Genomic DNA, 27,651 nt, shown 5'->3' with positions numbered 1-27,651 from the left:
ATATACCATCATTTTTATTTTTATTTTAGAAGTACCAGTAACCAAATCATTTTGCGAAGGAATTAAGCAAAGGTCTAAACGTAAAAATTAAAAATATATGTTTTTTTACAATTTTAAAAACTGGCTAAATATTCAAGAAGACTACACTCAACCACATCAAATGTTCATAAACATTTATTTTACATCAGCAAATAAATGTTTTTCTTTTAATCATACAATAACCATGCTACAACATAAAGGTCTAGTATTATTCTTTTTAATAATTCAGTGTATGTACAAGAGACCTTCACTATAGAACTATGAGTAGCATAGTTTCAGAGTCAAATTCATGTAACATACCATTTGAAACAAGGACAGTTCATTATAAACATGACAAAATAAGATAAATAAAATGAAAAAAGCATAAAATTACCATTTCACTATAATTACAATAAACAATTTCTCTTCTTTCTGAAGACATAATATGCAACAATTTCCTGACCATTTTTCTGAAGTGTATTTAATTTTTTCTCCTTTAAGAAAGGTTCATTCAACATAAATCCAACATTTTAATGACAAACCATACTCTTTATATGAGTGTAGTTCTGATACAGACAATGCACAGGAAAAAAGACCACAGAGGCTAACATCCATTAAAAAACATCTACAGCATTGGAACGATAGAATGAGCAAGACAGCAAGAGAGAGGAGAAAGAAAGCAGATAGTGACTGAAGATACTATTGTACTCCATAATGAAATGTAAACAGTTAAATGAAACATTGGCCTTTGGAGAGTAACTAGAAAAAGTGAATGAACATGGCTGGTGACATTTGTATTCGGCTCCAGTTAGAGCTAATGAGGAAAATAAGAACAGACAGATGACAAATAAAATTCAGACCTGCCCACGTAAACAAGCAGTGAGTAAAAAGCATGGGTTCTTATGGCATTGATGGTCATTTTAGAGTTTGTAATTGCAGATTCAGAAAATCAGGTTTGGTATAAGAAGGTTTTTAAAGCACTTTCATTTATACTTGAAGAGGGAACTGACTGTGTGCATCGAGGCGACTTAAGCTGTTGGTGACATCACCACACACACACACACACACACACACATACACATACACACACACACACCATCTTTTTCACAATTTCACTGAAAACAAAGCATAAACAATCAAGAGCAACACCATGACGTTTAAGGATCATATAACTTAACTAGGCTATATGACACAAATTAGTTGAATTCTTTAGTGAATATTTTTAGGGATAATGCCACATCTCTGAGGCAGCTCAGAGGAGAATCTATCAAATAAATGCTAGACTTACAGCATTAAGCCTTAGCTGCTCAAATGATCTTAAGGAAAGACTTAAAGGAAAGGAAAGAGCAAATGCAAAGAAAAAAAAAGCCTCACACAAAGTACTGCCTGTGAAAAGGACTATTAATATTTTATGCATTATTTTCATGACTATTAAGAATATATCTCTCTATACTTATTACTGCAAAAGTACAATCCCATGACCACTACTGTAATTAAAATGTTTTGTTACTTAAATGCTAGTTAATTCAATTAGCAAATTAAATGTAAACTTTGTAAAATCCAGACAAAATAATTTTCATTATGTCCTTTCAGGTTTTGAGAGGTTGGACTTTAAACGTGTATCCAGATGCTTGTAGTGTTAAAATAACTTTGCCACTTCAATAAATAAATCTGATGACCAAACATCATAAATGGCTACCACTCAGGAATGAAGGTCTTCAAAATACAAGCATATCTCACAATAGACCGTATATCTTGGCATAGGGAGTCTCAAGTGACCACAAGAGGCCATTACCACAGACACACAAACACACACACACAAAAAGATTTATCTTAACTATACGCGGCACAACTAAAATATAAAAATGACCAAAATATACATATATTGTACATACACTTGATGTGTGTAGATTGTATATCTATATAAAAAAAATGTCTCATCGGTTATAGTTTCCACCTTACGTACACACTCACTGTGATATGAAACTATGGGAGTTTATACCAGATTGTGTTCACAATTCCCTTTTAATGAGAGAAAAGAGACACAAGTGGGCCAAAGTGAGCTTAACACTAAGACCAAAGCTGAGAGCCCAAACATGTTATCACACATCAACGAACAACCTACACACTACACTGAGATGACTGTTAAATCCATTCAGTATATAGAGAAGAGTCCTTAGTTTGGCTCAGCTTGTTGCAAATGGGTCAGAATAAGACAAAAAAAACAAAAAAAACAACACCCAGATGTAAATGAGCCCAATACTAAGAAGAAATGAAATATTATCAATTGCATCATTTGTATCTCTCTCCCTAAGAAAAAAAGCTGTATTGGAACAAAAAGTAACATTATGTATGGAAAATCCAATTAATGTTAAATGCTGTTGTGAAAAAAAAAAAAAAAAACAGAAACTAGTGACACAAAGCGATTCAAGATTCAAACTCTAAAGGAAGATTGGCGAAGTATGCGAACTGAATATTTGAGATTTTAAAAAGGAAATATATTCCTGCTGTTTTTCAGCGCAGTCACACTAGTCTTCGAGTCAACTTTAAACTACACTCAAGTACTTATAAATGGGAGCAAACATTTCATGTCAATAAATATAGCGAAAACTGCGAAAAATTCATTAAATGAAGTCGAGGAACAGTGCATGCCACAGGACGACGAGTAAATTTGGCTGGAGGAGCAAGGGAACGAGTGGAAGGCAAGATTGGAGATCAAATGCAACATACAGATCAGGGTAAACGACAGGATCTTTATTAAGCTTGGTTTTTACCCTACGGTACGGTGAGGCGGATGAGAGCCACTCTTGTGTGGGTGATGGAAGTGGTGCGTGAATCAGGGACAGGATACGTTACAGAATTCAGCTCCTCTCTGGCTTTCCTCCTCTCAAAAACAGGCTTTTTTTTTGGGATGTAGTTGAAGGATTCTTTCCATTTATTTTTTTTCCCTCTGAGAGATGGCGCAGAGTGGTGAGAGACAATCCACAGGGTGAAGATGAGGAAGCCGGGGCATTTAATTTAAGCCGGTGTCAGTGTGGTAAGTAGTATGGTAACCGTCAGACGTTAGCTGGGTGGTTTCTGTGGCAGAGGAGGGCTGCAGCACGATGGGCTCACCTCCACCTGCCGCTGCAGAAAGATTTCATCAGGACATATTGGTTTAAACAAAGAATCTGGAGGATCATAGGAGTAGCTGTTTGAAGGTGGCATGTTATGTGTATATAGCACACGTCTAACCTCTCTCATCGGACTGCAGTTGGGCCTCTAAGTCTTCAGGGGAAACATATAATTCCTGTTCCTGTCCCTCAGGTGGCCGTGGTTTACATCTCCCACAGCAGCAGTTACAACAACAGCACAGGCAACAGCAGAAGTAGCAGCCTGTCGCCAGGCCACAGAAAATAAACAGAGCCTGTAGGGGGAGACAGAGATCAACAACAAATTAGAGTGAAAAAACATTTGAAATGAATGTCAGATGTTTTTTTTGAACACCAAATCAGTATATTATAATGATTTCTCAAGGATCGTGTGACACTGAAGACTGGAGAAATGACTGCTGAAAATTCGGATTTGCCAGTACAGGAGCAAATTATTTTAAACCTTACACAATCAACCAGAAGCTAGAGTCTTACCTTGGCCCACCAGCTGGATAGGACAAAGTAAGTGTTGACGTTCTCTTCTCCAAACTGTTCAGCCACATAAAGTCCCAGAGAGCCATACTTATCATAGATGTTTCTCTTCGTCGGGTCATTAAGGATGGCATGGGCGTTGTTTATCTCTTTAAACTTATCAACTGCCTCAGGGTTGTCAGGATTCTTGTCAGGGTGATATTTCAATGCCAATTTCCTTTAAAAGATAAAAACACTGTAACACTGAAACAAAAATATTAAAATACCGGTCAATATCACAAAAAAAGATTTTGTTTTGTATTACTTTGTTTCTAATTAGTCAAGCAATGTTTACAAAACTGGAATATATATCAGTAGGCTAAAACGGTGCATGGCAAACGGTCCCTCAATGCACTTAGTTTTATTGAGCTGCAGGCTTCCACATCGCTGTGTGCTGCATTTAACCTATAAACATCTGATGAAAAACTGATGCCAGGAAAAGTGAAATGAAGCAGAGCAGAACACAGTACAGGGATGCTGAGAAAACAACTGATCTTCTCAAACTCACCTGTATGACTTCTTGATGTCATCGACAGTGGCCAGTTTGTCGACACCCAGCACGTGATAGAGTGATTCTCCAGAAGTGGAGAGACTGCGCTGCCTCTGCTGTTCAGCCATGGCAAATCAGGTCCTCAACAATCTGAACACACAACATGCTGCATGCTAATATTACAGAGCTCTTATAAAATACAAAGCATGAATTCTGAAGCATTTAATTTGAACCACAGGGAACATCATTATACAAGATTTCCAAATGAGGACACTGGATTAATGAAAACTGACCTTATCACCATCACTTTAAATCCAAAATAATGATGAATCCTCATTATTTGCTTAAGGTCATCGATTGGTCTTTTCTTGCACTCGTCATGAGTTTTACTTAAGTTCTTTAATTGTATTTATTATTTTGGATAAAGTTGGAATATTGTGAAACTGAAGCAAGGTTTCATTCCATAACCAAATTTCACAAATTTATGATTGGAGCAGAAATCTTTTCCAACCCCTAAGTACTTTGCTGTTCTGAATAAATTGAACCAACAAAATATCATTCAGATGTCTGCTCTCATCAAAGTCCATCAACTGTTTATGAACCCTTGGAGTGGCTAAATATGTACAGATTATAAATTTGCCTCTAAAACACCCAAGAGGACACTGAAAATGCATTATCAGATGAACATCAGACATGCAGAGAAAACATGTCTGATATTCCCCAGATCATAGTTTGAGGTTTAAACACTTAAACCACTCAAGATAATTAGTAGCTTAAATGGATTTCAAATCAATATTCAACTTGGAGATTAAACAGATCAGCTGGATCTTTAAAAGATGGCATAAAGGGCTCAAACAATAATAAATATGCTGCTTCTGTCATAGAATGATGTTCAGGCTATTGACACAAGAACAGTATCACAAAGATGTTTTTTGTTTTGTTTTTTAATGACAACCTGCCTAACTGCACACTAATACAGTGACGTTGAACAAACTCTCATTACTACTTTAATGATGACATAACTAGCACTCTCTAGTGATCAGAAGCATTACTGATGATTCATCAGCTGACTCACACTTTTCCAGCTAATTATTTTGTGTTGATCCCCAGAAAGAGAAATCGATACCACAGGATAACACAGGTTTCAGTTTCCATATTGTCATGTGTAGACCGTAGATCTGAGCCTTATTATGGCGTGTAGGCTACCGAAGGACATAAAACACAAAGACTGACACAGTTTCATATTAGTAGAACAATAAAGCAAAGTGGTAATCAGTCCCTCCTTGTGCTTGCTTGTCTCACCTTGTCTGGAGAGGCTTGGGTTTGTGTCAAATCAATCTTGTAAATCACAATAAGCTTTACTCAGCTGACTGTAGTACCTCCGATAGTTTACTCAGCACTGCTAGACACTAATAATTCAGACAAGCATTCAGGGTTCCTGAGGAACAGTGGGAGACTCCTCAAAAGAATATATCTAGGCAATTGTGCATGTCAAATTAGTTAGAAAAATCAAATAACTGCTTTGTTGCATTATTTATAATAGACCCCTAAACACCAAATTCTGTTGTGAACTCTGTGTTCTATAGGTAATGTGTCTTATACGCTGTTCACTGCAAGTAGTGTTTAATATAGATAATAATTATAAGGATCCCTATAGGATAAAAAGATGATAAAAAAATCCTCAGTATTGTAAATGTTGTGTGTTATGGTGCCACATTATCCAGAAGCATCGTGAGGACTCAGGAGCTGAAAAAATGAGCCTTTTTTTAAACAGACCCACCCATGATCCTGAACATGGTGTCCAGGTTGACAGCTCACACGATTTAGTGACAAAGCCAATAAGCAGGGATTCTTTAAAAGAACCGACTCAGTCGATGTATGACTCAACCTTTTGAGTCGGTTCTTTTATTAACTTCAAAACATATTGCGAGACCAGCTAGTGTAATTCTGGTATAACTGGCTGCTCAAATAGAAACTTGTATTTAAGTAATATTTTATCAAATAAAAATATTTATAATACCATTGCAGATGTTATTATATATGGAAAATCATTCCACTGCATTTAGTCTGCCTCTAAAATATGTGTGGTTCAGTGTAATTAAATGTGTAAACGTCTTCTTTCTGATTTAAACTGTTGTATTGAAATCTTAAATAATTGTATTACTTGGCAACAGAGGAACCAGAATCGAATCGTTAAATTCCGCACGATTCTCATCCCCACCGTTTCCAGATCGACACGCAACTGCGCTCTTCGGTTCTGCATGAACAAGAACGCTCGTTTTTATGACAACAAATGTAGCATTGTGTGTCCGCATCAATGTATCTCTATTCAAATACAATGTTTACACGAGACACAATACACATATGATTGATTTACTCATATTATAAAGCTGAGGAGGGGCGATTTGCTGAATCTGAGCAACAAACGGCAGACCGTATTTTTTGTAAAAAAACATTTTTTTAAAATGATTGCGATCTTCGGTGTTGAAAGATGACTGCATTAGATTACTTGACCAAACGTAAAGGGTTTACAGTTAATCTCTGACACGCATCACCAGTAAAGGCCCCGGTGATTTGCGCTCAAGCATCCATATTCTCTGGCCTGTTAGCTTCCCGTTCTTCCCGTTACACCACATAAGACCAATTCACCCAAGCCCACTAATAAATCACGAAAGCAGGCAAAACGTGTTTTTTTTCTTAAGGTGTAACGTGGGTTTAACGCATGCACTGCTTACCGTTTTGTCGTCCCCGGCGTCGTAATTTAATTTCGGTGCGTTAAAGAAACCGATGTTAAATTTATGGTTGCATCCCCGGGAAGTGTAGCGCACCAGATGCAGCAAATCTCGCTCGGCTCCGCCCACCCATGACATCACCACAACGACGTGCGCATCACCCCCTGTAGAACTAGTCCCGCTTCACTGGATGACAGGGGTCTTACTGTCATCGAGAGGACATGGCTCAGAAAACAAAACAGTAACCCTTATATTCCCTAATGCCATGTGTTTTTAAAGAACGGTAAAGAATCAATTTTGGTACTGTTTGTAATGACCCTTAATGTTTCACTGATTTGTGATTTGTGATCATGCAGCTCTGATTTGTCCTCTGTCTCCACCTTCTGGTGAGTGAAAGGACTTTCATCGAATCATTTGTAGGCCACACAAGAAACACTTCAGACGGAGACAGTTTAATTATTCCAATCATATTAATAGAATGACAAAAAAACTGTCCTAGTGTTTCAAATAATTCAGATTAAATTATTTAAAATTTTAGATAAATATTTGTTATACAAAACATAAAACGTGTTTCACTGCATACATTTCAACCAGCCCTGCCAAATATTTTAATACACATTTAATTTAATAAATATATACTCTCTAAAATGTCATATAAAACACAAGTGTTGAGGAGTTTCAATCCATTTGTTACAAATGACAAATAAGGAAACCCCAATATGTCTCTGTTTTGTTTTTGTATTTGTCTTCAGCATGATGTTGAGATCATCTGAGGCTGATCAACTCGTTTTGCTTCACCCAGCGCTATGAATACGGTGACACCAATAACGTTCACCGCAGCCAGGACTGAGAACACATTCACCCAGGAACCTGTGACCTCAATCATGTAGCCAGACATGTACACCAACAACAAACCTGTGAAGTACAGTAAAAAGAGAATAAGAGATGGGGAGAGAAGAATTAACTGTACAACTGAGGTAGGATATTAGATAAAAGTAATTGCACAGGGCTTGAATGTGAATTTATAAAATTTTGCAGATTAGTTGAAATTATGAGAAAAAAGTTAACATTTTGACACACTCAAAGTGATTAGATCTGTCTAAATTGAGACAAAACTTTGAAATTATGGCATAACAAGTCATAATTATGAGATGCAAAATCTAAATAATGATAAAAATGATTGTTATACGAAGTCCAAATTGACAATTATGACATAATTTTTAATTATAACAAAAAATTATGAAATAAAAAGGCAATTAGTGTCATATACTTCTTTTATCATAATTTATATAATTACGTTTGTCATAGTTTTAACTTATATAATTACATTGTCAACAGTTTCAGATTAAAGATTACGTCAGTATTAGATTATAATTTACATTTTTCGAATTGTCAAATAGAATTTAGATTGTGTATACTGACCTATTAAAAAGTATATGAGGACATTACATTGACTGTATAGATGTAATTGGTCATATAACAGTAAAAGGATTATAACCCACCAGTAAAAGCAGAACATGTGTTCATAACCCCTGTAAGAAAGAGAGCAGCATATTTAGAACAATGCTTAATACATATTGTGATAATAAAATTAAAATAAATAATCCTGGACTTTTTTTATTTATTTTTTCGCAAGCAGAGGTGGACTCACCAAACAGGGCTCCTGCACATGATGGTGCCTGGTCATGCACATTCACAGACACCCCGCTGCACATGGAAATACACACACAGGTTACTCTTGTTTTACTACCTCTTCACTATACAATCAGCTGCTGATTGCCAAAATCTTCTACACATTTATATTTGCGCATGAAAGATCTAATAGACTAATCAATGCTGTATTTTAGATCATGTTTTGGATATGGCAGTTCATTCAAACCTGTTATTAAATGTGGACAGTCCAACAGCCACAGACACACATGCCACGGCATGGATAAAGTTGTCTGTCTTACAGAGAAGGAAGATGAACACACTGGCTACTCCCATTGCAAAGAACTACACAAGCATGTTTCGAACAGACACACACAAACACAACATATTACATAATGCAATTCATGAATTGTTAATGTAATTTTACTCTATATCAGGACACGTAAAAGCTCATAGCTGATGTTATGTTACCTGCATCAGTTTCCTTACAGTCGCAGTCCCGCAGCCTGACATAAAGACATACAGTGTGGAATAAGCAGACTGTATGAAAACGTACAAATGAGACGCAGAAATTCATACAGATTAGACACCAATTCACTTTGCTATGAGATTGTGTTGGTTTTGTTCACCTTGCCTAACAAGATGATCAGAGATCGAGCCTCCAAACAGTGAAGTGGGCAGCGCTACAAACCAAGGGATCACATTAAACACCCAATCCTGTCGTCAAAGAAAATAGAGAATTCTTTAATAAGTGACAGCATCAAACGACCAGTGGTAGCAACATCAAAACCTCATGTGCTTCCTCTAGCCTGGGTGCACAAAAACTCAAACAACATCTTATGATTAAACATTTCATTTAGTAATATAGTTAGATATTTTCACTACTGCATATTAACATTATTGGTAAGTACACTGGGAGTGTAAACACTAATAAAAAGAGAAAGAACCAACAAAAATGGACTAATGTGCGATGGCTGGCATACCTTGGCATAAGGAAACATGTCTTTGAAGAATGTTGGTAGCCATGACATGAGTGTGTAATATGTGCTACTAAAGCAGAGATGAGCAATGATCATAGCCCTAAAACACAAACACATGCAGTGAGCAACCTTCTGCATTAATCCTTGCACATCTTTTAAAAAGATCGAAGTTTTTATTTACATATTATATGAGAATGAGATTCCTAAAAACAAAACAGTCATGACAAAATATTTTGGAATAATAATAATAATAATAATAACTAAGTGAAAGTAGAGAGTAAAATGAGGGATATGTTGATGTTTTGAACCTCACCAGACACTAGGCTCTCTAAGGAGATTCAGCCAATTGACTTTAGAGGATTCAGATGTAGAACTACTGCTGATCCACAGTGAGTCGAGAGAGAGACTTGGACCTGTAACAAACAATCAAACAAATTCTGTACGGACACGTTTAAAACATAACAAACACGATTTCTAAAGATATTACAGGTCCTCGGTATAGAAATCTCTTTTTCTTTAGTGCTGCATAGGCAGGTCCCATTTTTAAAAACAGGGTGTTGTAAAATAACACTGGCAAAAAAGATCCAATTATTCTATCCACACAGTTTCTATGGCAAACACAAATACTGAATCCAACACTGATTTACCCTGATTCACTGCGACTTCTCTAAGAGTCTTCATTAATACAAATTCTGACCTTCAGAGCAATAAAATAGCACTCAATCAAGAACGAGTGCAAAATCTCGAGAACAATACTAAAGCTTGTAAAGAACTACAATTTAAGTACAATTTAAGTACCTTGCAGAAGATATTTCCATACACAAAACGTCCAGCAAACACCAAGGAGACCAGCTCCATAAAACACACTCCCCCATCCAAACCAGTCCAGCATCAGGGAACCTACACCTCCAACCAGCATCATCCTAAAAGAGACCAACATCTCAATGACAAAATCATAAATAGTGTTGAATAGGGGTGGGAGGAAATATCGAATCTTATAGAATATTTTTAGGTTAGAAATTGATGTAAACAAAGGCAAAATAAATCTGATATAAAATATATATGAAAATGTAGCCATGTGCAGTAATATTGAAAGCTGAGGATGCAACGAATCATGACATTAAGTGAATCGAAATTGTGAAATCAGTGAAGATTCACACCCCTAGAGTAATGGTAATGGTATGTAATTCCAGAGGCGCTTGCATACAAGATTAGTTTTATTTTACACTTCAAATAAATAAAACTATGACTTCAAATAGAATGACTGGGAAAACTAGAATTATAACTTACCCTAGGTAGCACCCACAGGCCAGAGTGCTCATCAGTAAACCTCTCTCTCCCTCCGTCACACGCTGAGCACAGATACTGACAAGAGAAGGGTAGTGAACCCCTAAAAACACAAACTCACAATCATGTTCTACTGAGAATTGCTTTTTACCTTTATGGGCCATTGGAAGCCCATTTCTGCCATATAAGAAAATACTATGAGATAAAAAAGTAAACACTAAGGCACATAAGATACTATAATTATAAGATTAAAAGTCTAAATTGTGACATACTAAGCCATAATTATGAGATAAAAAGTCAAAATTATCAGATTAATGTCATAATTATCAAACATAAAGTCTAAATTATGACATGCAAAGTCAGAATTATGTGACGAGAAGTATTAAATTATATTTTATAGGGGTGACTCAGAAATAAAAATTATGCCAGAATTATGACAAAGTAATATTTTTGACCAAATATTATAAATACCTACTAAGTCATAAGTGGGATAAAAAGTTGGTTTTTATATCAAAATTAATTACAAAATGATTACATTATACGTATTTATTTTGTCGTCATTTTGACTATTTAATCTCATAATTATGAATTTCTGTCATAATTTTGACTTTGTGAAATAATGTTAACTTTTATGTCATATACACTGTATGTCATTTCGACTGTTTTTCATAATTTAAATTTATTATATCAAAATGATCAAGTACCAAAGGTGAACATGTTGGCTTACAATAGTGGCAGAAGAAATACAAGTAAATGTAAAAATATGTGATGTCTAAAATGAACAACTAAAATAAGTCAGGCTGATCTGATTCTGATTAAGTACAGCCAATGCCCCAGCAACCGATTTTACAGACTTGCTGGTGGGGGTTTCAAGTTCAAACATGTTGATAGATAACTGAGACTATTTCTGTACATTTCTGAGTTAATCAGATTTTCTCTCTAAATTCCCCTCATTCCTCTTACAGTTTTCTCCCCAGCTGTCTCTCACAGTGGTCTCACCTTGCATCACACCCAATAGAAACCTGGTTGCAGTCATGGTAACAAGAGGTCGGAGTCCAATATTGGCCAGAAGGGGAGTGATAGCCGTCATCACGGCCCAGGAGGAGGTGGACAGCAGCAGTACTCTCTCTCCTCCTATCCTGTAAAAACAATGCTCATCATCATCAGCTACTTTCCATAATTGATCTACAACCTTTACCCTTCACTAAAACACTCACCTATCACTTGCATGTCCACCAAGTACCTGAGTAAAACAATAACCCCAGAAAAAAGCACCCAGCACTATGCCAGTCTCTGACTTGCTCCATCCAAATTCTTTTGCCATGGTGACAGCACAGATTGGCATGGCCATCCGTGACCAGTAGAGAAGACATGTGACTAACAGAAGCATCAGGGTCCAGGTCCGGGCCAGTGACCTGCAGCAGGTGGGACATTATATAATTACAACAGTGTATTGATCTGGTGGCCAAGGGCACAGCACATTTTAGGTGCTTCACTCTGCAAACAATAAGTTACAAGTTAGGCAGATATAAAATTGATTGCATAGGATACTTACACAAAATTATCAGTAACCTTTCAAAAGACCACTAGTTCTTTTGTTCCACTAGTATTACGGTACTGCCATGGTACATTTTTATTTACTGATTGATTGATTGGACTCATCCAGCAAATACTTTGCCAGGGGACTGCAGAGACAAAGTAGACATTGCAACGATTTCCAGGAAGTTAAACTGTTTGTTGAATGCTCATATTCATCATGTATCATGGTATCTGAGCACGGTGTTTTCAAACAGCCATCCTGGAACCTCAGAATTTGATTACAGTCACCAAACAGTAAATACACTGTCAGTAACAGAGGTAAAAGTAACATATTACCAGTGCAATGGTGTATGTGTATACATACAAATTTTTATACATAAACATAGATGTGTAGTGTGCATAGAAATCGTGTACTTTATCTGTTCAGTCCTTGATAGTCCTAACTCTCTCTTACACACACACACATATATATAACAATATAAATTGTAAAACTCGTGTATTAAATGAATTCAATGCACACAGACTGAAGTAGTTTAAGTCTTTGGTTCTTTTAATTGTGGTGATTTGGCTCACACTTATCAAAAACCCACCAATTAACTATCTCTACAAATTAAAATATGGTAACACACCAATCAGCTAAACAACTCAAAACACCTGCAAAGGTTTCCTGAGCCTTCAAAATAGTCTCTCAGTTTGGTTCACTAGGCTACACAATCATGGGGAAGACTGCTGATCTGACAGTTGTCCAGAAGACAATCATTGACACCCTTCACAATGAGAGTAAGCCACAAACATTCATTGCCAAAGAATCTGGCAGTTCACAGAGTGCTGTATCCAAGCATGTTAACAGAAAGTTGAGTGGAAGGAAAAAGTGTGGAAGAAAAATATGCACAACCAACCGAGATTGTAAAGCAAAATTAATTCAAGAATTTCAGTTAACTACAGTTGGCGTATTCCTCTTGTTAAGCCACTCCTGAACCACAGACAATGTCATAGGCATTTTACCTGGGCTAAGGAGAAGAAGAACTGGACTGTTGCCAAGTGGTTCAAAGTCTTCTTTTCAGATGAGAGCAAGTTTTGTATTTTGGTTGGATACCAAGGTCCTAGAGTCTGGAGGAAGGGTGGAGAAGCTCATAGCCCAAGGTGCTTGAAGTCCAGTGTTAAGTTTCCACAGTCTGTGATGATTTGGGGTGCATATTGGGGTGTTTTTTGAAAACCAAAGTCACTGCACCCATTTACCAAGACATTTTGGAGCATTTCATGCTTCCTTCTGCTGACCAGCTTTTTGAAGATGCTGATTTAATTTTCCAGCAGGATTTGGAACCTGCCCACACTGCCAAAAACTAAAACTACCATGGTGACGTGTGCTTGACTGGCCAGCAAACTTGCCAGACCTGAACCCCATAGAGAATCTATGAGGTATTGTCAAGAGGAAAATGAGAAACAAGAGACCAAACAATGAAGATGAGCTGAAGGCCACTGTCAAAGAAAACTGTGCTTCCATACCACCTCAGCAGTGCCACAAACTGATCACCGAACTGAGGCAGTAAATAAAGCAAAATGAGCCCCTACCAAGAATTTAGTACATGTACAGTAAATGAACATACCTTCCAGAAGGCCAACAATTTACTAATTTTTTTTTTTTTTTTTGTATTTTATTGGTCTTATGGAGTATTCCCATTTGTTGAGATTACTGAAATTATGTTGAGTGAATTACTGAAATAAATGAACTTTTCCACGACATTCTAATTTATTGAGATGTACCTATATACAAACACACACACACACACACACACACACACACACACACAAAGTTAGGAAACCATCAGGGACCGCATAGACAAAGTCGATTTCCATGGAACTGTTGCCAGGAAGCGAAACTAAAGAGAGGTATTTGGAGGAAAGCGATGTGTATTTCACCGTCCACTGTGATAAGTCCCGCTGATGATACGAGAGTGATTAACGCGCTTCAGAGAGTTGAGTTCACAACAGAAACTATTGTTGGTGCAGTTGACGCACAGATACACTATGACATTTAGCATTGTTTCTAATCCCCTTAAATGAACAGGTTATTTGTCTCATACCTTGGCCATACTGTTGTCTTTTGGTTAACTTGCGTTATCTTTAGTCCGGACGTGTCACACACATTGCAGACAGGTGTTTTCACATAGTCCACAGATGTTTGGAAGCGGTCCGATTCTTGTTCAGCAGCCATTAAATCCAACCGAGTAAAAACCGGACACTGAGGGCCGGTTCTGTTCCGAACAGGAAAGTTTACTACTGCATTTATAGCGCTCGCAAAAACAAAAAGAAGGCGGAAACGATCGCCGCCACACCTACATTAAATGTTTGAAGAGCAACTCATCCTGGTTTGCATTCATTTTTAAGTACTGACGGTGATCATTATCTAGGAACGTAGAAACTCTTGTGCGTTTAATTATGCAACATTGTACCGTATTAAATTCAGAACCTGATTCAGAAAAACTCCAGTAAACAAAATCTACTGTGAAATCAACTTTATCCCAAACAGGCAGTACAAAATGTGAACAAAAACGAAAGACAAAAATCATAAACATAAAGCTTTAAGTCTGTAATGACGATATTTGTTGTTTTGCAATTAAAATAGCTTATTTAATGATGGTCTAGAACTCAACCCTTAACTCACATATTATCAGCATCTGCAGCTTCTCATACATAAAAAATGAAGTTGTCAGATCCACGAAAAAGATAGTTATATTATATCAGTCTTTTTCTTTCCATCCAGGAGCTAATATTTCCCATAAAAGCAGCCTAATATAACCATGAGGACATACTACTGTATGTGAAACCAGTGAATAGGTTGACATAAAATATAAATAAAATAAAATAAAAGTTACAAAACCCATGTGACAAACTGAAAATGAGTAAAAACAGTACCATAGGAATATTACATGTTCTTCATAAAATAGGCTACCAGCATAGTAAATGGTAGATTACAATAAAAATTTAGGTTTTTAGTTTTGTTTTAAATAAAATCATATACTGTTGCTTAAGTTTCTTTTTATAGAAGCATCAAGAAAAAAACAACATTAGATATAGATTTATATTTGCTATGCAGTCACTGACTGTTCATAAATAAGACAATCAATTCAAATGTGTCCATGTGGATTACAGTCTCTACTTGGGGTCCTCAATGGTGCCCTTGCTGAGGTCTGTCATTCTGGAATATTTCACTTTTTTCTGGTCCAGTTCGTTCTGAGCCCACAGTAAAAGCTTCAGCAGCTTTGCTAATTTTGGAGTAGATTCTCTGTTCTCAAAGTCTAGAACAGCCTGGTTCACCTCGCTCCACACCTACAGAGGGAGACAGAAACCAGCAATAAGGAGGGATTAATGAGACCAGAATTGACACCAGGTACAGTAATCCACCATACTTACTTTATATAAACAGGAGAACCAACTGTCATGGAAACAAAGATCACTGACCCATTATGATTTTTATGTTCTACACAAATAAATCACACATACTTTCTGCCTCTGCACCATGTTGAGCAGATCTCCAAATGGTGATTCTTCAGGGTTGTCGAAGGCAAGCAGTGCCAGTGTTCGCTCCATCTCAGTAAGGCATTCTCTGCTCTCCTCTCCCTGTTCGGCAAGCTGTGACTGCGCAAACTCCAGCGCCGCCTCGGTCTCCCGCAGACGGATAAGCTCAATCAGATGCTGCTGCTACAAGAAAGTTTCACAGGAAGGGTCAGGTCACGTTTCACTATTAGATTTGTTTTCTTTTCAGCACTTTTCAATTTTTCATTTTAATGAAAAATAACAAATGAAAAAATATATAATCATTATATATGACCAAAAAACTATTATGAACTAGGTTAGTGGATAATTCAGCAGCAAAAGATACTCTAGATTCTTGAAAAATCACAGGTGGACAGAATGATGAGCTTGAAACAACACAGTCATAGTGTTCAGGCTGCGCAGTCCTCCGAGTCCACATAGAGAAATTAGTACAACACACAAGCTGCTCGGCTCGTGTTCATCTTCAGTTCTCTCTTCACAGCAGTTCAGTCAGTGTACTGTTTGAGTAAAATAATTACTCTGGGATATTGTTTTATTTTGACTCAGAGGGAGTGTTTGCCACGTTAAAAAAGTAAATAATTAAGTAACTAATGGATTAATGCTTACTGGAGACATGAACCGGTTTAAACGATTCAGTCACATTTGGTGAACTGGTTCAACCAGTTCAATAAGAAGAACCGGTTAAATCAAATGATTTGTTCGTGAATCGGACATCACTAGTACAAAGGGGTAAGCAGCGTATTAGATCTGTGCGTTAGTTAAATGAGCCTTTTCTTTGAACAGTTTTAAACCTCAGTTATTGTGTGCTCTTGAAGAGAGTTTAATGGCTGTTTGATTGCTGTATGGAGGATGAAAAACAGCCGCAGCAGAAAGAAGAGTTTATGTGAACATGAATTTAAAGACTTCAATATTAATCTGTACCTTACATGGAACAGCTTCAGAACACTTGAAATCTCCATGAAAACATTCTGGTGCTTTATAATGGTTTTGTGCCTTTCGTGGGGCTTGTCTGACTGATACCGATCAGCAGAAAATACCAGTATCAGAGCCGATACTGATCACGAATATCGGATAGATGCACCCCCAAGTTTACAATGGCTCTCCAAAATGCCCTGTAAGGCCTGGTTTACACATGGTATTTTATTCATATTATGCTACATTGTGCCAAAACACACAGATCGGGATTCAAACTGCAGTAACCTTATGGAGGTTTCACACATCATGAATTTAACCTCCCAGTTTTCACTCTCAGACAGTTTTGTGAAAATAGCAGATTAATCCCTAAAATCTGTGACAAACTGATGCTTATTAACAAGTGACATTTTTTGCATTTGCATTGTTTTGACTGTTCTCTGTAAATTCCACCTTCTTGCATGCCACAGTTGATCAATTATTTGTAAAAAGTCTAAACATTATTGGTCAAACTACTTTTCAGTAATTACCTTTAGCAAGTGTGAGAAAACAAAGCCAAAACCCAGACATTTTAGGCAATTTAGAAATCCAGGCCAGGAAATGTTCAGTAAAAAGAAGAAAAATGGTCATCCTATGTTACCATTCATTCTCTTTCCTATGCATGTAAGCAGTGTAATGGATTTGTATTCATATTTGTGTGCCACATTCAGGCCTTTTGCAAAAGTTATGCGTGACAAAACATATATGGACTGTAAACGAAATCCAAGCGGGGAAACACATTTAAAACACATCTTAATACCAGGTGTGATCAGGACTTTAGATATCTCCCTCCCAGCATGTCTATATGAGGTCAGAAGTTTACCTGAAGGTGAAAGTAAAGGTATCGATTGGTGTCGAGGAGATCAGGGTGGAGGCTGTTAATGAGAGCAATTGCTTCCTGGATCTGACCTTTCAAAACCATTTCCCTGATCCTTATCCTCTCATCCAGAGAGTCTAGATCCACATTAGGCTCAATCCCAGATTCCATACGAAACTTCTCTGCAGCCTCTTTAAATCCCTCTGTGGAATACAATCATGATCAGAGGGGAAGTTTCATTCCTTTTCATTTACACAGATCTGTGCATATGACATTAATTAAGCACTATACTGTAAGATAATACTGACATACGTTACCTGTTACTAGATAGTTCATGATGAGCCTGTTCATATCTGCCCTCTGAATGTGCACATTATTCAATTTATCCATCCATTCCTCCTTTGTAATATCCTCAGTCTTTTCTGAATAACTCATCATGGATGTACTGTGGTAAACACGACACGTAAAGACATGTAAAAACAAAAAAACATTTTGCACACATCCAATATAAAAAAAACATGTGCACTCACTTTTAAATGTTATTATCAGAGAAGCAGATAGATTCTTGCGGTCCATATTATCAAAAAAGACGCCTATTTTCGCTTTTATGTAGTCTAAGGTTCTGATGTAGGCGTTTGAGGGTAAATGAATGAACTGCACCATGCACGTTCATATTTTCGCGGTGTTTCTGCTCATAGACATCACATAGACTTTCAGCCAACGACTCGATGGCCAGTAAACGGAGCACGCGACGAACAAAATTGGAACGGAGACCGTGATGCACTTGACGGGTTTAAAATTTAAAATGATGAAACCCTCGCTGTTAAGGTATGCGATTTCGCATGAATTAGTTTTGCTTTTATCGAGGCATGAAAACAAACAATCCCCGAGTGAACCTCAGCAGCGCACGAGACTTGCTGACGGGCTTGTTCAGCTATTTTCTAACGATAACATTTGCAAATTAACACGCATAAAAACAAAGTAACAGTTATGTCAATTTTAACTTGTTTATTCGTGTTGTTTTTCCCCTCGCATAATAGGAAGAATAATGATAAAATACTCACTGTTTACGGTTATAAATAACGGTGGGCCTCACCGAAGATAACGCGATAACAATGGAGAACTCTTAACGAGACTTGAGGGGAAGTAAGTGATTGGTCAGAATAATGACGTCACGGTTGCTGTGGCAAAGCTGCTAAGGTTGCCAGATCGTTCAGATTTTTTTTTTATTTAATTTACGGAACATTAATATCTGGAACAAGTGTTTAGTTTGTTAGTTAGTTATTTAGTTAGTTATTTCATTCGATTTAATTTGCTTGGAAATTATTTAAGATGAACTAATATAAATTGCAGATTGCGTTCAAAGCCTATTCGAAAACTGTCAGCTTTTTTACTGTAAGTGTTTTCCTTACAGTCGGCTTGAAATGAAAATTCACCTTATCTATTTTATAAATGTATTATAGATCTTATTATGACTAGTTAACCAGTGCATCTTTCTTTCTTTCTTCAAATTGACCTACTGACTAATCAAAATGTAATAACTCGACCTTAGCAATAATGACTAAATATCTTTCAAGTATATTGACTGTAAATTCTCCAGCAATTTCAGTGCTTTGTTCATGAAGAGATATAACAATAACCTTTAAAGGTTTACCTTGTTATTCTAAAACCTTCCAAAAACAAGCTCGAATTTGCCTAATCCTCTTATCTAACAATGCTGTTATTCCAAAACGGGCATCAAAATATGGGTGAAGAATATAATTGATTGTGTCTCAGATTTAGGGATTAAATGAGACTATCACCTTTATTATGTGGACCAGATGAGAAATCCCCCTGGTGGAGGGGGAGAAGGAGGGGGACATTTTTGTTGCTACATGTCTTGATAATACAGTACAGTACAATACATCTATTGTTTTCTTTCACTCATCATAAGATTAAAACGACAACAGCCAGTAAATTTTGCTGATGATGACCACAGGAGCCAATGAATTTTCTTTTTCCTTTTTTTTTTTTTTTTTTTTTTGTCATCTGAGGTTGAACCACGCCATATGTTATTTCTCAGACAAAACAGGTGATGCAATAAAACTTTTGTCTGTGACATATTTGTATTGTGTGATTTTATTTCATATTTATTTATTTTGTTAATAAAATCACTTGAATCAAAGACTGACATTCAGCAGGCTATAGTGATTTTGAGTGTATGAATATTTATTTTTTAAACCATCAACTTAAAGGGGCTGTAGTGTTTCTTTGTGCCCCATTAAGGTTATAAAGATTAAAATATTTGGGTGATTGCATAAATGGTTAAATTAATATTTCTCTTTAAGACTAGTCATAACTTTTCAAGTCTTTTACAAAACAAAAAATTATATTTGTCTAATTTGGATCTAAAAAATTACAAACACATTAACCCTTGACTTACAGACTAGTTCAAAGCATGCTGACCATAGTTCCTATGCAACTGGACCCAGATTTTATATTTTTCGTTATCTCCATAGTGTACAAGTTTCCATTGTTCTTTTTTATGGTTTCCGTTTTTTTAACACCCTGCTTTAAAACAACCATAGAAAATTATTTTGTGGAACACATGGTTTTCTTGCTTTAAAAACTATTCTCTATTTTTGCATTTTTCAAAATACATCCACAAATACATTTTAATGTTGAGCTGCTTAAGCTCTTCTATAGATTAGATGCATTTTCTGATTTGGCATGTTTTAAATTCATACATGAAATGAATAAACAGGCCGACATAAAAAAAAAAAACTCAGGCTACTTTTCCATCCTTTTGAAAATGTCATTTTTATTTTGATTACAATCTCACAATAGCTAAAACATAAGCTACAAAAAATGGGAAGAGGCTTCAGATTTCACATTCTTCCGAAAAAGGAATCCCTTTTCACAGTTTATTTACAGTGTTCATGTTACACTATTTACATAGGCTAAATACTCAATCTGACAAGATATGTGGTGTCATAATGATATTCCGTGTAATGTTCTGCTCAACTATCCTCCGCATCTCCTTCAAGGCCCGGGCTTGCATCAGGATGTGGTTTTTGGCCAGGAGCAGCGTCGCTATCTTGGAGAGTTTTTTTACGTTTTCATTCGGTGTGTACGGTATGACCGCTCGCAGGTCATCCAGCGCGTCGTTAAGATCGTGCATGCGTCTCCGTTCACGCGCATTGTTAAGCAGCCGCAGCGCTCTGGGCTTCTTGACTGTTCCGCTGCTGGGCACCGAGTCTCCGTGAAATCCATTTTCCAGCCACTGAAAACTTTTTATGTCCATCTCCGATGCTGTCTCTTCGATTATGCGATGGCCCGATGTTAATTCAGGGTAGGGGTGCGTGGGAACTCCTTCACCGAGGCTCTGACAGTAGGGCGAGCTGCTCATAGAGATGTGGAAGCGCAGTTCACAGTCTTTGTCACCAACCGGCAGTGGATTCATTCTCCTGATGTTCATTCTGTCAGCAAATATGACTGTAGGATTTTTCCGCGTCCCTTGTCGTTAGAGTTTGCTGCAGTAAACGCCTATTTGACCTGTCGAAACTTTTGAAGGATTAACAGTCTGTCCAATCAAATCTGCGTCCCGTCACACAAACAACAAACAGGTGCTGTTTTGATCTATTAGGACGCGCATTGTTTTACAGTCATAATAACAATGATATTAAAAATATGTTTACTTGATGTAAGATGGCATTTTGCTTTTATAAACATTTAGCCCACGTGTTCATAATTTTCAATCTGAATATTTTGGGGAGTACATTTTAAATGTCAGTAAAGAATTGTAGATTACATGAAAGCAAATAATTAAAGATATAGGCCATTTAATTATTTCACTTACTTAATATTTTTTATTGTCATTTCTATCATTTGTATGCTAAATGGTTAAAAATCTGCTCCAGAGAATTTGATATTTGATTTATAATTTTTATTGGTGATATTCTGTCATATAAACTGACTTTGTGAGGAATGTAAAAGACTGGCTTTGCTTTTGCCAAGTTATTAATGGGTGTTAATCTAACATGTGTGTGCATGCAAGAGAGTGGAGACATTTTCTCGCTCAAAAAGTCGGAAGGAAACTGGGCACACAAACACTATTTCTGAATGACAGTAGGCCTCTGGTAATAGTAAATGCAAAAAAAAGTTGTACAGTAACACATGATTTATTTTAGGAGAACAGTTGGTCCGCATTGTATAAACAGATTTTATGTCAGTCAAAAATGATATAAATGACAATATTCCTCCCACCCCAAGAAATGCAATATTTTGTGAAGGAGAAACACATCTGTTCAATATGAGAGCTGATGGCCTAATTTGTTTATTCTAATAATTCAAATGCAAACATGATTCTATTAGCCATAAACATGTAAAATAATGATAGACTAAAAATCTATGAAATATTTTGAGAAAACAACAACAACAACAACAACAACAACAAAATTGTGCATCATTGGCAGTGCTGAATAAGCCTGGTCTCATGAAAATGTGTATAAATATTAGGCCAGATACAAACAGAAATACACAGATATGGACTTTGGTGTACATATGATACTCACATGTTTTACATATAATACAGCATATATGATATGCCATTTGTTACACAGCTTTTCTCGAACATATGATATACATCTATTGTGTATCATATGCATACCAAAGTCAATTTCTGCATTTAAATAGAAAAAAATCATGCTATTAATAGACACGTTCATTAAATTGGTTTTGCTGGAGAAACAAATGACAATTTTCAGATTCATACCAAAAAACATTGGTTATAATGTTTTCTGTGTGCTTTGATCATCTTTGGAACACAAATTAAGATTTTTATTAAATTCAAGAGCTTTCTGACCCTGCATAGATAGCAACGCAACTGACATATTCAAAGCAGAAATGGGTGCATATTCAAACATAGTAAGAACATTGTTAAAATAATCCATGTGACATCAGTGGTTCAACCTTAAATTTATGAAGCGACAAGAAAACTTTTTTGTGTACAAAGAAAACAAAAATACGGACTTTATTCAACAATTTCTTCTCTTCCATGTCAGTCTTCAATGCCAATTTACGTCTCAGATTCATCAAAAATATCTACATTTGTGTTCCAAAGATAAACGAAAGTCTTACGGGATTGGAACGACATGAGGGTGAGTAATAAATTACTTGATTTTCATTCTTGGGTGAACTATCTATTTAATTTCTGAGGTAAAATTGTCTGAAAATTGTTTCTACACATTTTTTTCTTCAGTGATTGCAAAAGATTGCAATAAAATATCGATTAGCACATGGCCTTTAGCCATAGCTTGATCTTCACTTTAGTAAATGACACATGACCAGAAATATATCACAAGACCTCATCATTATGGGGTCCCATTTTATCTGTCAAACATAAAACAATAGAAGAGGAGGGACTGATGACACAATAAAGGAGAGGCAGGGAACTCCCAGTGACTTCACTCAGTCAGGCATCAGTCACTGGGTGATCTCTGCATCTCCTTTATTGTGTAAAAATTTAAATTACAGCACACCCTCTCATCACTATATTGCTGATGAATTTTCCCTTGAAGGTGCCCGCCAATTTCTATGAATTCTGTTTTTGTGTTAAATAGCCTAAGTTGAATTAGATTGGATTGATTGAATAAAGATCATAGGTAAATAATATTGTAATGTAATAATAATATAATTTTTTTCCATATTAAAATTTCATTATATTTAATTATCCCAGTTTTATATATGGGTGTATGTATATACAGGTGCATCTCAATAAATTAGAATGTAGTGGAAAATTAATTTATTTCAGTAATTCAACTCAAAATCACTTGTGATGATCTGGGGTGCAATGTCATCTGCTGGTGTTGGTCCATTGTGTTTTTTGAAAACCAAAGTCACTGCACCCGTTTTCCAAGACATTTTGGAGCACTTCATGCTTCCTTCTGCTGACCAGCTTTTTGAAGATGCTGATTTCATTTTCCAGCAGGATTTGGCACCTGCCCACACTGCCAAAAGCACCAAAAGGTGGTTAAATGACCATGGTGACGTGGGCTTGACTGGCCAGCAAACTGTCCAGACCTGAACCCAACAGAGAATCTATGAGGTATTGTCAAGAGAAAAATGAGAAACAAGAGACCAAACAATGAAGATGAGCTGAAGGCCACTGTCAAAGAAAACTGTGCTTCCATACCACCTCAGCAGTGCCACAAACTGATCAATTCCATGACACGCTGAACACTTAAACTACTTCAGTCTGTGTGCATTAAATTTATTTAATACACAAGTTTAACGATTTTAGTTGAATTACTGAAATAAATGAACTTTTCCATGACATTCTAATTTATTGAGATTATGCACCTGTGTGTGTGTGTACAGTATAAACTTGTACAAAATGTACCAACAATATTGCTATATCAGAATATCAGTCAGATTTGGAACACATCCCTCCTGTTATGAATCTTAGCTACCCATGTGACCTACTCTGTGAAACTGCAGAGGCCAGTAAAGACACTCACACTTTATCACTTATCAGCAGATTCACCCACTGGACAGCTGGTTGTGGGGAGATGGGGGTCCCTGAGTCAGAAGTGGGGTGAAACTAAAACCTGTTGCTGGGCGACCGAATAATAGTTGCTATGGTGAGCATGAGTTGAGCAGCTGGTCCAATCAGCTGAGACATGTAGGGCAGAGTGGATCTCATACTGAAGAGAGTGATGTAGAAACACGTGGGAGGAAGAGAGGAAGAGAGAAGGAGGGTGGGAGAAAGAGAGAGGGGCAGTGGAAGTAAATGATGGGTGCAGAAAAAGAGAACTGTAAGAGAGGAATTATCAAACAGGATGAAATAAGGATTATTTCAAGTAATAAGGAAGATACTGACAGTGAAGGGGGAAAAGCTGGATAAAATAAAAATAAATATATTTAGTCCAGAATATTCATTTTTGCCTATTATTTCCTAATAATTCCACTTTTTGCCTAATTATCCCATTATTAAAATATTGTGTTTGCTCTGTTCTCACAACATCTATTTTTCATAATGTTATATATGCAATCATTCTAATTATGATATGTGTCCAAAACATCAAACAAAGTTGTTTTATATTTTTGTATGTTGCCTTTTAGCCTTTGAATTTTGTTTCATTATTGCTTTATATAGACTAAATATTTTTTTGTCAGCAAAATTGGCTTGTTGCAATGCAGTACAGTAGCCTAACAATATATTTTTTAAATGAGCAAATTTAAATGTCTTTTAATAATCCCTTAAAGAATACGGGGCTTCTTTGACCTCTACAGCAGGGTTAGATAGCCTATACATGACAGTAGTAGCAGGTGCAGGCAGTTAGCCTACTTAAACTCAAAGGGCTTCCTCAGCTCTTATTCATCTACATTATCTTGACCCCTCATCAATGACAAAGCTCGAAATCGTGCACCTGCTTCACCAAAAATCTCCCTCTTGTACAGACTTTCATTAGTGGTGTCATCTTGTGATGGAGAGGGCCGTGTCGCGCGGCGGAGTGGACGGGCCGGTGAAGGGCAGGCACGCACGATGAATGGTCCGGCCGGTATTGTAATGTAAAGCCAAAACTCCTCCCTTGCACAATGGAGAAGGAAGTAGTTTTCCCGGTTAAGCATATATTCTGGGATTTTACACATTTAAAGTATAATTGAGGGGGATTAGAAATTAGGAGAATTCAATATGGTGGATGGATTATAGACTACTGCAGCAAGCTGTCAGGTCCATGAAATCGCACATGGGTTATGGGCTTCTACAAGCTTCCTAAATATTCTAATCCCTTCACTACCTATCCTCCCACTGGCTCTCATTAGATGGGCCTATTTGTTTACAAATCACATTTTTTAGGATAATTCATGGAAACTCGTGCAAACAAAGAATCTGGGGTAGTGGGCATCAAATGTAGCCTATTTGGACTGCAACTAGGGTAGTTGGCAACTTGGGCCTACACATTTTCAAATTAAAGTCTGAACCCTTAATGAATATGCATGTATAGCTTTTACTTCTAAAAAGTGATTTCAAACGTTTAACTATGAAAGTAGTTAAGATTACAAGGTGCAAAGTTGTAAAACGCTCACAAATCTCTTTCAGCAACAGCACCTACAAGCGTATTTTACTACTTATTTTTTATTTCTTTGAAAAGGATTTTAATATTTAGCTGACCTATTTCAGATTTATTTTTAGCTATTAGGCCTATAAGATTAAATGTACCCTTTACATCCACCCAAAGCTCAGAATCTGCAGGAAGTGCAGGTTTGAGACGGTGGGGACCGAATAGAATAGTTGCTTTCCTCTCTAAAGTCTAGAAATAAATGAGCCAAAAGTAGGCTACATGTGAAGCAAGTGATAAACCATGAACTGACCATGGCAGACATTGTTTAGAGTGCTCGGGGACATTTCTAACAGCAGCTGTAGTTTGCTGGAGTTTTGGGAAGTTACTACAGCAACTCAACTGAACGTAAAGGGCGCTAATGGCTCTCAGTCCTCCGAATGTCAGTCTCACTGGTTTTCAAGGGCACCGCACTGATGGGGATTTGGTTAACGGGAGGGGAGGGGGCATTCGGTGCGGCTCATGACGTCACCGTGTCCCGACGTAATCCTCTCGCGCTGGAGTCCTATCAGCAGAGGAGGGCGAGCGTGCGGGGACGCGAGGAAGCAATAATCTCTCCAGAAGGGACCAGCGCAACCAAGACGCAAACGAGGCCATTTAACACTACACCAGAAGACGATAATGATTAAAAACGGGATACAGTCGGTGTGTTTAGGCGGTAAACGACAGGCGTGACCCCATTGCTCGATGCGGGATGCAGGAGGGATACGGCGGCAGCTCTAAAGATGCTCGACGGAGAAAATGGAGCATCGTGTTTACGGGGGACTTTAATGGTGTTTCAGTCATTTTGCTTGTTTTTGCGGTGATATTATATTATTAAGGTTGGTCGACAGCTTTTTGTAAAATAGTTGATCGTGCATTTTGAGATTTTAAAAGTGTTTTGTTTACACTTGATGTAGTCTGAAGGATGCACTACTGCAGAGGTCAGCAAAATGAGTGAGAATCATAACAATGCGCGCCCTTCAGACGGATACCTTCTTCATTGCTTTCATTCTGTCGCCTGCAATGCAATTCATTGATCTATACGACACCGGTTTATTAATTATATGCTATATTTGGGCAATGACATTCTTTTTGAATTCCTAACCGTACTGCCACTGAGGCACATAAATCCCAGATCCTCAAAATAAGGAGGACAATAGCTGTGGCTGCTTGAATTGAGGCTGCAGAATCATATACAGAGCAGCTCTTGAAGGGAGTTAAAATAGGCCACTGGTTGGCCTGCTCTGCGCAAATATATGCGTTGGTATTTGACTGTCTTTCACTCGAAATTGAAATAGGAAACAATGTAGAAGCACTATTGTGATTCTAACTTTGACGTTTTGTCGTCGACGTAGTGTCAAAACGCATTACGACATCCCTCTTTGCAGTTCTCTTTGAAGAGCAGCCTTCTCTGGCGTGCGCGCGTCATGGAGGGAGGTGACATGGGCCCGCTACTCTGCGTGTTCACGGCGGACCTTGATTTAATATCTATACAATTAAGGCACGCGGTGAATGCCAAGAGAGGGGCCTTACAACGGCGAACCTGTGTCGTTTAGCAAATGTGCAGCAGAGATGCGAAGATCCGGAGTGAAGGCTAGTAAAGCCAAAGAGCAGAACAGGAACTGAGGCCGCTTGGTTTGCAGGCGCATGATAGGAATATTAATTTCGGGAGCTGACAGGAATGTGAAATTCCTGTTCTAATTTAATATATATACTTATTATTATTCTTAATATAACTAAGTCTATTTCTACTGGTATATGAGGTCATTTTCATATAATAATACGATTTAAGAGAAGATGTAAGACTATTAGATGCTTAAATCCCATAATTTAATCATGCCATGCACTGTAAACAACAAAGAATACGATAGAGATATGGTAAT

General features: G+C 37.1%; 4 protein-coding genes across 6 annotated transcripts; all 4 read right to left on the bottom strand.

Moving 5' to 3' along the window:
- Window positions 1–158: 158 nt before the first annotated feature.
- dnajc5aa (DnaJ (Hsp40) homolog, subfamily C, member 5aa) lies at window positions 159–7,059 on the bottom strand. The gene is made up of 5 exons (XM_052563480.1): window positions 6,906–7,059; window positions 4,189–4,320; window positions 3,645–3,858; window positions 3,253–3,424; window positions 159–3,144 (listed from the first exon to the last, which is right to left on the bottom strand). The coding sequence occupies exons 2-5, from the start codon at window positions 4,296–4,298 to the stop codon at window positions 3,032–3,034; spliced, it is 609 nt and encodes a 202-aa protein (XP_052419440.1). The 5' UTR covers window positions 4,299–4,320; window positions 6,906–7,059; the 3' UTR covers window positions 159–3,031.
- A 276-nt stretch (window positions 7,060–7,335) lies between these two features.
- Window positions 7,336–14,710, bottom strand: slc17a9a (solute carrier family 17 member 9a). Of its 2 annotated transcripts, none has more exons than XM_052563469.1 (13): window positions 14,443–14,710; window positions 12,037–12,234; window positions 11,819–11,958; window positions 10,823–10,922; window positions 10,331–10,455; window positions 9,846–9,945; window positions 9,536–9,632; window positions 9,182–9,269; window positions 9,024–9,058; window positions 8,782–8,897; window positions 8,554–8,609; window positions 8,405–8,434; window positions 7,336–7,817 (listed from the first exon to the last, which is right to left on the bottom strand). In XM_052563469.1, exons 1-13 carry the CDS (start codon window positions 14,571–14,573, stop codon window positions 7,651–7,653), a joined length of 1,383 nt encoding a protein of 460 aa, XP_052419429.1. In that variant the 5' UTR covers window positions 14,574–14,710; the 3' UTR covers window positions 7,336–7,650. The 2 variants fall into 2 exon arrangements, with proteins under 2 accessions (XP_052419429.1, XP_052419430.1); XM_052563470.1 differs by lacking the exon at window positions 14,443–14,710 and adding an exon at window positions 12,375–14,076.
- A 149-nt stretch (window positions 14,711–14,859) lies between these two features.
- gid8a (GID complex subunit 8 homolog a (S. cerevisiae)) lies at window positions 14,860–18,835 on the bottom strand. Of its 2 annotated transcripts, none has more exons than XM_052563471.1 (5): window positions 18,749–18,835; window positions 18,002–18,129; window positions 17,691–17,887; window positions 15,863–16,060; window positions 14,860–15,688 (listed from the first exon to the last, which is right to left on the bottom strand). In XM_052563471.1, exons 2-5 carry the CDS (start codon window positions 18,120–18,122, stop codon window positions 15,515–15,517), a joined length of 690 nt encoding a protein of 229 aa, XP_052419431.1. In that variant the 5' UTR covers window positions 18,123–18,129; window positions 18,749–18,835; the 3' UTR covers window positions 14,860–15,514. The 2 variants fall into 2 exon arrangements, with proteins under 2 accessions (XP_052419431.1, XP_052419432.1); XM_052563472.1 differs by having other exon boundaries at window positions 18,215–18,808.
- A 1,654-nt stretch (window positions 18,836–20,489) lies between these two features.
- On the bottom strand, window positions 20,490–21,365 carry si:ch211-196c10.13 (class E basic helix-loop-helix protein 22). Its single transcript, XM_052564413.1, has one exon. The coding sequence runs from the start codon at window positions 21,139–21,141 to the stop codon at window positions 20,632–20,634; it is 510 nt and encodes a 169-aa protein (XP_052420373.1). The 5' UTR covers window positions 21,142–21,365; the 3' UTR covers window positions 20,490–20,631.
- Between the last annotated feature and the right edge of the window lie 6,286 nt (window positions 21,366–27,651).

This window comes from Carassius gibelio, chromosome B8 (assembly GCF_023724105.1).
Source record: "Carassius gibelio isolate Cgi1373 ecotype wild population from Czech Republic chromosome B8, carGib1.2-hapl.c, whole genome shotgun sequence".
NCBI lineage: Eukaryota > Metazoa > Chordata > Actinopteri > Cypriniformes > Cyprinidae > Carassius > Carassius gibelio.
The sequence above is the reverse complement of the archived record's forward strand: the minus strand, read 5'-3'. Positions and strand labels throughout refer to the sequence as shown.